The 13537-nt window shown below is 41.9% G+C and overlaps 1 protein-coding gene across 2 annotated transcripts in view; it reads right to left on the bottom strand.

Moving 5' to 3' along the window:
- Positions 1 to 13537, bottom strand: part of SCAMP5 (secretory carrier membrane protein 5) — a 157437-nt gene that overhangs the window by 117620 nt on the left and 26280 nt on the right. For both annotated transcript variants that reach the window (XM_069222151.1, XM_069222150.1), the window contains 2 exons: positions 4889 to 4975; positions 2648 to 2776 (listed from right to left, as the gene is read on the bottom strand). In XM_069222151.1, coding sequence (XP_069078252.1) covers positions 2648 to 2776; positions 4889 to 4895 — 136 coding nt within the window. In that variant the 5' untranslated portion in view covers positions 4896 to 4975. The remainder of the gene's footprint in view (positions 1 to 2647; positions 2777 to 4888; positions 4976 to 13537) is intronic.

Genomic DNA, 13537 nt, shown 5'->3' with positions numbered 1-13537 from the left:
GCAGAGTGTAATCTTTGAGTTTCCCGGGAGACCTATCAGAAATAAAGGTACTCTGCCTTCATAACACAAATAATTGCACAACCAAGCTAGCCTTTACAAATAACAATTAATCACTCTGGTTGTACCATCAAGTAGACGTTTTCTTGTTCTGCTGTAAAGCCAACTCTTTGGCCCTCTGCAACATCATCAGGAAGGAACTCAACATGGTTTCCAAATTCCTCCCCTTCCACAAATTCTAAGCAGTTGTCAGAGGCTGTTTTTATTGACAGCAAACCATTAATTTTGGCTGCTTTTTTACCCTGAGGTTCCGTTGTTTTGGTTTCTAATTAAGTGCAAACAGCAGAAAGTCAGAAGATGACATTTCATAATAAAGGTTATCCCTTTTATTTACAATGCAGCCATTCTGAAATTGAGGGTTGATAAGGTGGCCTAGAGCTAATGAAACTGGTGCATAATTGAAGTCTCCACCCTAAATAGAAAACAAATCTTCAGGCATTATGGAAGGAAAATTCTTGTGGGATGGAGAAGTTCTTACTCAACCTCAAAATCTCATGTCTGAGTGAGTTCTGACCTTTTGTTTCATAGCCCAAGATGACAAACTTACTTGGTCTCCTAAAGGAGGAGTACCCACAGTACACAACAAGGTGTACTTGAAAATAGTGCAAAACTTGACACTGCCGAAGTTCCTTGCTCATCAAATTGGTAACTATATTGTCTAGTAATTGCACCAAATAGATTGATGCTATTATACAGTTTGTTACACTCTTTACCAAGATGTCTGAAAACTTTAATTATCTGTGACCAATGGGGATGTAGCAGAACCCCTTATATATGTATGAGAAACAGTGAGCATGGCTGGGACTGAAGGTACAATACCGATATGGGTTCTTGAACATTGGTTATGAAAACAGGCAAAACTTACCAAACTCCTCATGGGAACGAGATCTATGCCTTAGCAGTAAGAATTGGAAGTGTCCGATTATGTACCTCTACCCTACTTACAAAAGCCCTTTTTGAGAATGTTGGTACAATTCCAGTACATATTTATGCCTGCCTCTCTGTTCATCATTTATGCTTCATGTGGTTGTGTAATACAAGGCACTTTCACTTCAGACCTGATGTTAAAGGAGGTGCCAATATGTTTTTTGTATTGTTGCTGTCTGCTCTTTGTAGGTGTGTTTTCAACAGCTCACAAGTAGGATTGGTGGGTTTGGAATCTCTAGTACTGAAAGACTTGTCCCAAGACTGCAGAGGCAGAAAGGCAAGACCTCTAAAGTAAGAAATTAGGCCAAGTGCTTATTATTCAGTTAGGATGATTTGGTCTGAGAAGCCAAATCAAAAGCTAGATATTGAACACTACAAGGATGGTCTATTTTTGACCCAGCTCATTTTTAATAGCAACAAGAGACCACAGATAACACAAGAATGTACTGGCAACAGGCTACCCAAAGACGAGACGCAGGACTGGTGAGGGTCAGCCATCAATAACGATTTGTTCCACTGCACTATATGTAGCCTATTAAATGGCATACGTGGCAGAAAGTGTACTCAATCCAGTCAAAATCAATATGTGGTGTGCTTCTAAAAAATAAAAATCCTGTGTGCTTCTAAAAGGGCAGATAGTAAATGAAAAATATTGTATCACTTAAAAGTGAGATGCTCAAGAGAAACCATATCGCTTAAGTGATGAAGCTCACTCGCTGAGGGAACCCACACATGGGATTCCTAATTTTTTTATGTGACTGCATTGTACTTTGAGAAGATTTTCTCATCCTGCCAACATGTGGAGTTAATTTCCAACCACCTGAGGATACAGTTAAAGGAGGAGGTGACAACAAACCACTTTTTTGCAAAGTTTACTAATATCACTTTATGATTAGTGCAACCTTAAGTTATCAAATTAAGATAGCAATGTGGAATACACCATCTAGAGAACACATGTAGGGTACGAATTCTAGCAAAGTCAACTAAGTCCTTTATCTGTCTTGTTTAGTAAATGAGGACTAGTAATTTAGTTAAGCACAGAATGTTTCTAGCATCTAACAAAGAAGATTCACTAGGTAAAGTGCGCTATAAGTGCAAAAAAAAGTATTACGTTGATTTTTACAAATGCAATGGTGGTGTCGTGGAGTTTCAACTTGTGCATTAGAGGTAGCACAATGTAATGTGTTTAAGGCCAGTCCATTTAAGATATTTACTGTGATATATATATTATTTATACTTATCAGACACTGCCATGGTCTTTTAGGGATAAAAGTTATTAGTACTCTTAGAAAGCCTGCAGCCAGCAGGACAAAAAGTAAACAAATAATCGGAAAACAAGGATAGAGGCAGGTTTAGATCTACAGTTGTAAATATGTCAAGTAGATCATGGAGCAGGAAATACAGGCACTGCACCTGTCAGAGATGGACGTGAAAGGTGCACGAGAAGTGTAGAGGAAGCAGGGTGTTCTATTTATGACAACTTCTAGGAGGTAGATATGTAAGGAGAAGCGTGACTGAAGGGCCTAGACATTGCACTCCAAACGGGTAAATATGTGAAGATTGGGGTAGTCTAGAAATTCCCCTTCCCAAAGGGTGGATGTATGAAGAGTAGAAAGGCCTACATATTGAACCTCCCATGGGACCAGAATAATAAGATACTTACATGCCCAGAGGTAGTAAAGTCTTTTCACCATGGTGCGATGTTGCTCAGGAATCTCCCCCTCAAAGTCCTGGTAAAAACATGGCTTCAGGGGTATGAAGCGTGGCAGCGGGGGGAAGTTATTCATCTTTTCTGTACAAGGAATAGAAACATTTATTTAAAATTAAGTGCTACAAAACATCATCTGTAGCAATAAAGAACCACATTTGGCACTGTTTGAACTCCAAGGCCTGCCTGAAATACACGCCAATTCACGAGGGACAAAACTTTCAATCTCCGATGTATAGTGCTTGACTGTTTCACCTACACACATCTGCAGTAAGTGGAAAATGTTGGTTTGCTGTCAGTTATAGATTTAAAACAAAAAAATATTTTAGTTGTACTTCCTAAGAATCCTAAGCAATCAATTATCTTGAAGCTGATGTTAATACCTTGTATCAAAAGGGTTACCCTGACTAATATGTCACGGCTCACTTAGGCCCTGATATGAGGGGGCTGGAGTGTCCGACCCCTGTACACACACTGTTTGAACAGGCATCGCAATTCTGAATTTTGCAGCGTTTACTACACTTGGTCACTGAAGGCAGCACCCTTTGTTCAATTTTGGTGTGGTTGGCAGTGGCGGCCGGCAACTTAAGGAGGGAGGAGGATCGGCGGGAAGCACACACACATTCATTCTTTTACACACACATGCACATCCGTTAACAACACTCATAACATTCAAGCACGCACGCACGCACCAATCATTCATTTTAAAAGATCACAGCCTCGGAGGTCCCAGGAGGATTGAGACTGCTGCCTCCCCTCATTGGCTGACCATAGGTCCGCCAATGAGGGAAGGCAGCAGTCCCAGCCTCGTCACAGAGTGGGATGGGGTCAGTGAGACTGCTGACCCCACCCCACTCTGTGACGAAGTGTCACTGATTGACACTCGCCCTGGGTGCTTCAGGGCTTAAACCTGAAGCGCCCAGGTCGAAGTCAATGGTTGATGCTTTCCTCGTCACCCAGGGGAGGGCCTCGAGGCACCTTTGCTGAGCCGAGGAGGTCACGCCCATAGGAGCTGTGACCTCCTCAGCCCATCAAAGTTCCACTCAGGCAGCCAGAAGTCTGCGCAAATCGTGCATGTCTCGCTCCTGGCTGCCTGACCTGAACATGAAGAGTGACTGTCAGGCTGACCTTTGTTCAGCCTGACTGACAACGCTTCATGAAGGGGCAAAAGGTGGGGGTCGTGTCCCCTCCGCCCTAAAGGACGGGCCGTGCCTGGTGGTTGGTACGTATGTGTGTACGTACACACACACACACACACACACACACCAATTTATCATACCCAACTGTTTCTGAACCCCAAGGACTCTGATTTTATTGGATATAACAAATAGTATCTGCCCCTCCACAACACCTGTATTCAGGGCCTTTGATTCTTACGAATGGACTCTTAAATTTGTGCACTGTGTTTCACAGGTATAAGGTATTTCTGATGAACATTAATTGAAGTTTTCAATTTTACATTAAGCTAAAAGGATTACCCTGGCATTTTAAAGCTCTTGAACGTTCCAGACGTCTCTGAATACAAACACCACAAATCATTCTTCGTATTCTGCATAGTGGTATAGTACAAAGAAATAGGGCAGAGAAGACTGGAGCACTGGATAGGATAAAGATAATTTACCGCTGTAAACTAGCAGCTTTCAACTGCTGCTCCATAAAACATGCATGTATAGATTTGAAGCATCTTTACTTCCAGTGTTTATGTGCTCTGCACCATGTGTGTCTTTGGGTAAGGTACTCAAAACAGTTGGTGGAATCTTATTTTGTGTACAAGTGGCATGAGCTATCAGCATCAAGCGCCATGCAGCATTCATGACTTTGAAGCATTAAGACAACGTTGACATGGTCAGGCACTCTACACATTTCAAGGACATAACACATGGATGAGTCAGTTCTCATTTGTAAACCAACACTGGAAGGAATTGAACAAAACTGAGAAAAGAACTTGTGAGAAGCTTACAAACAGATGAGAAACATGCGTCTATGCAACTTAAAAACACAGCTAGGAAACCGGACATCTTATTGTGCCCAACTAGAGGTAGTAGGAGACAACAAACGCCCCTCTCCGTTCTCTGATTTTCTCACCCTGATAGCTCTACTGCCAAACAAACTGACTAGCACCTCCTCTCACATAGGTGCTTGTTAGGAAGATTGGCCAAAGTGTTCTTAGCTTACAGTGTAGCCATATGTGCTTACCTCCCATGGTTGTTTAGAGACTTGAAAGAGATGCACGCAATATTCTGAAATGCTTCACAGATCTGCAAGTTCAGGAAGATGTCAAAGCTGTGGAAAAGACACGAGAGAATAAAACAGAATCCAACGTAGTTTTTGGATATAACGTTCCTTCCAAAGCTAGTATATGAACAGTGCATAGGTCTACCTACTAATGGTTGAACTATTATGCCATTTGCTAATGCCATCTGAAGTCTTCCAGCCTTCTATGCAGCAAAGTTCCCCATTTAGCTGGTGCTTTATGTGGGACTGCTTCATCAGCAACAGCGCTCTGGGAAGTTAAGGATCTGCAAAGAGCAGATTGTTGGCAACTGACAAAGAAATTCTGCATGTGTCCCACCACACTACTATCTACCTTCTTGCACCACCTGTATGACAGAAAATAGCTAAAAGCAGTTAGTGAGACAGCAAGCAGCATGGGGGCTGACAAAGGATGTGATCAATAACTTCTTAAGCAAATAGCTGGATGAAGCAGAATCAAACAAATACATGGATGAAGCAGGCCACTCTTTAAATTATACTGTTAACAATAGGTCTTTACGTGTTAATACTCAAAAGAAATGGGTTTTGGGGCTAGTTATGTTAAATGGGTCAAGTTACTGTACAGAGAGCCGCAGGCAAGGATAAAAGTAAATAGCTGCCTCTCTGGGGAGTTTCCTTAATGGAAGGGGCACAAGACAGGGTTGCTCCGTTACGATAAATGCTTTATGTGTTGGTTGAGGAACCCCTGGCGGAACCCATGAGGGTAGACGCTCAACTCTTGGGCTGGACGGGAGGCTTTGGATGGGAAGAAAGAAAACTGTTCTATGTGGATTATATTCTACTCTACCTGGCAAACACCGAACAAACACTGCCCCAAGTCTTTGGTGAGCTCTCAGGCTTTGAGGTCAATTGGGAGAAATCCCTCCTCTTTCCAATGGGAGGCTGAAAGCAGCACACTCTGCTGCCACTAACCTTGCGAGTGGAACCACGCAGGTTCAAATATCTGGGCATCTGGATTCCAGGGATGCCACATCATATGTCCAGGAAAACCTTAACCCTCTGGCTCAGAGACTGGAAAAAGACGTAAAACTTTGAAGTATGCTACCATTGTCACTGTTAGGCAAGGTGGCCATGTTCAAAATGATTGCCCTCCCCTGATTGTAATATGTTTTGCAAAACAGCCTATATAAGATACCGAAGACGTTCTTCGCCCGGGTAGATGCCCTGGTAAGAACACTACTTTGGGTGGGAGGACAACCCAGAGTAGAAATGTGGACCCTACAACACTCCAAATTTTAAGGGAGCATAGCGTTCCTCAACGTTAAGAAATACTATGAGGCAGCACAGGTCAGCATAGTGAACGACTGGGTCTACGCAGACAGGGAGGATCTGACTTTTTGGATGGACAGATGGGGAATGGGTTAACAGAGTTAACTACACTTGCTATATAGGGGCAAACTAAGCTTTCAGGCGTGCCCTGCAAAAGACATGGTTCTGGTGATATAGGGAGGGCTGCTTCAAGAGATGCAATGGGACAAACAACTCACACCCTGCTACTAGAAGGGACAAGTGAACGCTCTGAAGGAATTCCAGGGCGGGGATAAGATAGGCACCACCACACTTGCAGACGTATGGGATATTAACAGAGTGGTTCCATTTGATTACCTCCAAGAGGAATATCAAATGCGGACCACCCGATGGCTGAAATACAGTCAGTTGAGGCATGCACTCAGCAGGAGTATAGATGGAGCAAAGGAGACCCAGGAGGACTCCCTGTTGAAGAGGAAGCTGCTAGATGGGCACGCCAAAAAAAAAAAAAAAATTGATATCCCTGACACGTGGCATTTTAATGTGGAACCTCACAGGGGACACTAACATACCTCAAAAACGGCTGGGAACAGGATATTTGAGAGAGAGTTGACAGCAAGGTCTGGAAGGAAGCATTGAGTTTCCCAACAGAGGTTGCCATTAAAATTCAGCTAACGGCTAATCTAACTAAAATTCCTTCACAGGATGTACTACACTGTAACACTGATCCATAAAATTGGGAGGGTGGGCGACGCTCTTTGCCTCAAAGTGTGGTATAGATGGTACACTTATTCACACATGGTGGTTCTGCCGTAGGATACGCCAATTCTGGTTAGAATGGTAAAATCCCTTGAGGGAGCAGTTGAGGGCTACCACTGAACTGACTATCTGAATGGCTCTACTGTGTAAATGGGAACCCTCACACCTCACAAGATAACTGGTGGTCGAAATGAGATATCATCCAGAAATGGGTTATGTGAGGCGCCCATTGCTTAGAGACTGGGAAACTGGGATGGAACACTGTAAAACCCTAGAATGAGAGGTATACGAGGATAGATGATGAGAGAAAAGTTTGAGAAGATCTGGGGGACCAGGGTCCCGAAGGGGTACATGTTAGATGCTGGGGGTAAAGCAGTACTACTTCGGTTAAAGTCAAGTGTGGACACAAGATGGAGAGGACCATGATGGTAGGATGGGGCGGTGGTAGGTTGTACGCACAAGCGTGAGATTTGTCTCAAATAATTACATTATTTGGAATTAAGGTTGTGACGTGTGTACGGGTTGGTAGGGTTGGGGGAGATCTGTAATGTCCGAATTCTACTGTGGAGTTGTGGCAGTATGGTGTTCATGTACTTATTGCTGTTTCACAATAAATTAAAAAAAAACACATTTTAAAAAACAATAGGACTTTACAAGAAACAGCTAACCTGTCTGTGGACTAGGCCCAAAAAGAATATTCAGCCAGGACCTACTGCAGCTGGAGCAGGTCAGCCACCAAATTCAAAATATTTTGTATATTCTCACAAAGAATAAATATTTCCCTCACTCTTAATCCTGGATGCATGCTTGCATTTCTGCTCAATATAGGGGTTAGCCCAGTGGATTTTTGAAACACCTATTTGTAATTGAACTAGGAAAAACTGGTCATTCTCCCATGTCCAACTGCAGGCTAAAACAAATTTGCTAAGCCTATTCCGTTGTGTCATAGCTCAGTAACCGAGTGGAATTTTCAGATGAACTGCTACGTATACTGTAGAAAAGTAGCAACTGGACTAGCACCTCAAACTACTCTTACGAGATAAGCGGACCTGGACATGTTTGTGCTGCCATCAGCTGCAGCATATCAAACAAGGCTGTCAAACACAAATACATTGCTGAAGTTAAGCATCCAATACCCCACTCTTACTGTCAATGTCAGTGTCAGTGTGCTAAGGGATGCCTGGGTAAACTACTGCGAGTTCTCTCACTGGTTTTCAGTAGTTACCAGGCACCCACTTCACACATCACACTCAGAAGGTGCTGGAGAAAGATTCTATTATTAGTAGAATACCTAATCAGCTGAACATATTTCGCAAAGTAGAAATCACAACTATTATAATTCCCATTCTTTTTTTTCTGATGACTTCATAAACCGAAGGCTTAAACAAAGGAATAAGAGAAAACGCTTCAGAACCAGTCTATCGTTTTGATTACAGAAAGAAGAGGAACATAAATATATATTGTAAACGCCAATCTTGTGAAAACAAACGCGACCACATACAAAATTATTTCGAGCAATAACCATACAGTCGCATATCTGTGGGCGGCAGTACAAAGGCCGAATGCCAAGTTCATACTATGGTTCACCCTAAATAACTGCATATATAAATGCTTACTGCTGCAAAGAACTCGCAATACAATGGAGTCTCCAACTCATGACAACTACTTTACAATATTTTATCTCACTGAACTCGTTTAACTCCCGGTGATCTGGGTTTGGGCAAATATCTTTTGTTTATAGCTCAAGAGCATAAAACGGCAATGCATAAACACATGCAGATACACTGGGAATAACAGACTACGCCTATTCACGGCACCAAGGAATGTTCAAATTACCTATGTTGGGATTATTGACTCACTAAGTGACCCTACTAATGTGCAGAATTGACCGAGTTTGGTGATAATTGTAATATAAAAAAAAAAAACTTTTGCCAATGACTCACTGACAAAAGGTTCTCCTGAAGATTTTCTCCGATTAGGTAACTTTAATATCCTTCCTGCTCAATGCAAAGGGGATCTGCACAAAGGGCAGGATTGCATGCAAATGGAAAATCAAGGTCACACAAGCCACAGAACTTTGATCATGCAAGCAGTACACAAAGATAGACCAATCTGCTGCTTGAAGTAAATATAAAATGTCTAAAATGCAAACTATGGTAAAAGGTTGTAATTTACCACATGCTGATTGCCTTTACAAGTCAAATAGAGAGGTAGGTTTGCAAAAATAGGACTTGATGCATGTGCACGTTTAACTACCATACGCACAAATCCATCTCTCACTCACTTTTACACGATGTTCTATTGCAGCGGTTCCCAACCTTTTGCGTTCTGTGGGCCCTCACTTTATCTTTAATGGAACCCAGGGACCCCCATTGAATCATTATTGGAATTCACCACCCCCTCCGAGTTATTACTGGGAAGATCGGGACCCAGGACTAAACATTGTTGATGATTTGAACTGCAAAACACACATATAAATCCAGAAACAAGCATTCCATAAACACACACAAATGATAATACATTTTATGTAATTTGTAAGCAAAATAAAAAATTGAATTGGAAGGTTGGAGCTTTTCTAAATTCAGTTGAAGCCACAGATCTTCCATACTATATTCTGTTTGATGCACCTGCACTGCTCCCTCGAATCAATCTGACCCCACTAAATACATTTTTAGCCTCCAACTTTCAAATTCCTAAACATTTACAGTAAGTTTAAAAAATTTCAGTTGCACATTTAGTCAATTTGTTTTTACACACTTTATTCATCTGTTAACATTAGTTAATTTTCTAAGCAGTCACGGACCCTGAGGAGGCGACTTTGCGGAGCCCCAGGAGTCTCCTAACCACAGATGGGAACCACTGTTCTACTGCATTAGATGCGGACGCTGCAAGGCAATTTTGAAAGGAACTGAACTCTTAGAATTGCTCAATCACCTTGTGAATGAGCGCGTCTTGGGGAAGAGATCTTCATCACTTTGCAAACATATGCTCTGCAATAGCATATGGATATTTTTACTTACCCTCCCAATGTGCCGGGCCAACTGATTCCCCTGATATTTAAGTGGAAGAAAACTCCAAGAACTAGGTTTCAAATCAAGACCGGGATTGGATTTGGGAGTGGGAAAAACTCAAAATATTTATTTTACAAAGCAAAAAAAAAAAATTTCGAAAATTCCTACACTGGCACAGAGACGCAATAACAAAAGTTAAGTATGTAAAGCAAGTTGGGACCTTATCTGCTGGAAAATTACAGGATTATCTCAGTAGCCATCTAATATGGCATAAAGAAACTGACACCTCACGTAGGATTACTAAACTACTCTGCAAATTGTAAGGCAGATGCATGAAGGATTTGCATCATTACACTATATGAAAAGACAAAAGAAAGCAGGAGTCCAGAGGAGCGATAGGCTTAGCTACCGAAAACTAACATCCAAATCATGCCATTTGGAGAACAAGCATTGGTAAATGCATTAGGTGTCTCCCATGTGGTTATTAATACTTTTTTGCTCTTGTAAGTTTTAGCTTGGCGAGCAGTTGTGCAATGTAAGTTATTGAAACTTCAAAAAAGTGTTATGGCTTGTTTACTGAGAAAGCCAGTATATTGTGCAGTAACTAGTGGTATTAGGTAATGGGTGGAGGAAAAAGTAAAACAAACGCACGCTATGCACAAAACATCAGGCAGTTTGACTGGCAAATGAGACAATAAGTGAGGCAGGCGAGTGCAAAGTTGCATTTCAATTGTGTCACTGAGTGTTCTGCAGTCTGTCGGGCATGGATTTCAAGGAAATTGTGCAGCCACACTGAACAATACGTAAAATCAGCGGAGAGGCATCACTACACAAATGCAGTGTCTGGAGTGCAGCCTGGAAGACATTTGAAGTGTGAACGTGTTGGATTAGGGCACTGTCTCCGTAAACTCCTTCTCTGGATCATTCGGGAGAAGCAGAACAATGCAGCACAAACTCAAGCCACAATGCCAACTTTAAATCTTAGCTCAGTCCTGTTTTGTGTAACAATTTATATTGCAGCAGTCACTACTTAGCTGAAAACATAATAGGGTTAATCACACAAACTTGTTAAAAGACACACACAACAGGAACCCTCAATCACATTTCTACATCACTAAATACAAAAAAGTTATTTGGTTTGGGTATTACCGTGTGTAGGGAAATATGTATTTTTGACCACGGACTGTGTTGCACCACTTTGCATCTGGATTAGTTGTTCGGTGTTCACCAATTGCATATTAAATTTTGTATTCAGTTTAGCTGCCTATTGACTTTATCATAGCGACTGACACTGCCATGTTAAATGTGCTGGGAATATTCCACATTGTAAATTGTGCTTGTTTTTCGTATTCTTTCTCACCAAAGAGCTAGGACATATTATCACCAAACAGTTAGTCAGTCAGCACAATAAGAATGTACCAGACTTCTGTTTTTTAGTGCAGGGAACAGTTTAGCCTTGAGAGAGATAGTTTGGGAGACTAGCCAGTTCCAACCTGTTTCTTTCAACTCTGATCTACATATTTGAATATTTTTTTCTGAGAGGAGGGTTTTTTCCAGAAAGCCCTTTCGCTGGTTCTTTAAGATATAAAAAGGTGGCCCTGCTCAATAGCGGTGGAATTTCCAAGACCTCGGTCAGGATTAGACGTTGAATGCCTGACATTTGTCCTGTAGGGTGGACATCTCTTTCTCGCAGTTGAACTGGGTCATCTTCTTGCTGGCATGAGAAAGATGAAGATCTTGGCTGGCCCTACGGTGATGAATATTTATTCTTTGCTTTGCAATTATGATATAATATAACCACATATATTTGCTGTGTACACTGCAGTTGAGAATCATTCTTGGCATATTTTCCTTTCATTGCTGTGATGATTTTGAAACGTATGCTTTCAATCTATTAATCTCCTTTTAGGAACCTTGTGGTGAAATAATAATAAATGTCTTCTTTGAACTGAGAAGAGCATTCCAGAGATTTTTGTCAGCTCAGTCATTAGTGAAAGCAAAACACTGTGCAAGAATGCTTTTCAAAGCGATAAGAAATTACAGAAGTAAACAGAATGTGAATTTAAGTGCAATGTGAAATATGAACAGTCTCAAACCTAACTCCCATGCACATAGTCTCGTCAAAGTCCTTAGAAGCTTTTTTTCTCTCCGCAAGACCAAAATTGTGGGTAAACCATTTTGACAAATTTTTCATGCCGATAAGATGGACCAGTGGGTTGAGCGCCACCTGTTGAACTCAGACTGCTGCCTCCACTGCAGAGAGAGCGCTTACACCATGGAGCTGGCTCATCTGTTCATACCTCCTAAGAAGATACTTCGATTGTTACTGAATTAATCAATGGTATCTGCGCCAAGAGGTGAGCAAGAATGCACTGTATAAAACCCTAGTGATAGTCTGTGATTTAATAAATGTGTTCCACCTGTTTTTGGGCAGCTATCTTTGGGTTTAGATTTCTTATAACATTTCATCTGCAGCACCATCACGAGAGAGGATGGTGCAGTAATAATGTGAAAAAAGTCAACAATAGCTACAAGTATGTCAGCACACGTACGGGTGGTAGACGAAATGGAAAGCAAGCTCAGAACAGCTGGGACACAGACTGTGTCAAAACATACTTATAAAAGACCTTCGCAAATCCAGAAGGAAGAGCAGAAAGATACCAGGGACAACCAAAAACAAGACACATTTTACACACCATGTCAACCATAAACGGAGGAAAGACATGTATTTTTGGAGGCAGTGGGTGGGTTCTGGTATACACCCCACAATATCCAAGTGGTTTGTGCATTGCAAAGTAACGTAGCATCTCCAAGAACAGATCTAAAGCAGACCAACACGTACTCACACCGACAACAGTCTGCTTCAAGAGCGGACGGGCCACTTCTAGCGGCTTGTCCTGTGCCCAGGCCGTGTACACGAATACCACAGAACATGTACACTGTATAACCTCTGTGTGCGCACAACCTTTGCACGCAGAAGCAGCCTGCACTTTAAGACCTACCGAATAGGCCCTAGCAGCATGTGGGCGCGGAGAGTACACTTTCACACAGTCTAACATGAACTGTCTGCAGACCTGTAGGGGTAGCGAGTACATGAGACATAGGAGCAGCCGTCTCAAAAGATCTGCTCATGTGCACAGCCAACAGGCAACACAAGGTGGGTATATAATTAGAGTGAAGTTGTACTGTCCAATGGGGCAGTGCACTAGAAAAATCAAGAGTTAATGTGGATATATTGAGTAATAGTACAGAGGTAGCAAGATAATGGTTATGAAATGAAGAACTAACTGTAATCAATTGAGAATGAATTGAAAACTGGAACATGGAATCCAATTAAGGCACATACATGGCCAGAGGAATGCGAAGGGAGGGGGCCACCTCAATAAAAAGTGTTCCCCACAATAAAAAGTGTTCCCAACCAGATGAAGAATCTGTGAACAATGGACAAGAATTAACAGGGGAGGGGTGTGGCAGGGGGCATATGGGCCAGAAAGAGACTCGCCATCCAGCAAGGTGAACAAGCATACCTGGTTGCTGGGAGCTATTATGCCCA

The sequence above is a fragment of the Pleurodeles waltl genome, chromosome 3_1, assembly GCF_031143425.1.
Source record: "Pleurodeles waltl isolate 20211129_DDA chromosome 3_1, aPleWal1.hap1.20221129, whole genome shotgun sequence".
Classification (NCBI taxonomy): Eukaryota; Metazoa; Chordata; class Amphibia; order Caudata; family Salamandridae; genus Pleurodeles; species Pleurodeles waltl.
The sequence above is the reverse complement of the archived record's forward strand: the minus strand, read 5'-3'. Positions and strand labels throughout refer to the sequence as shown.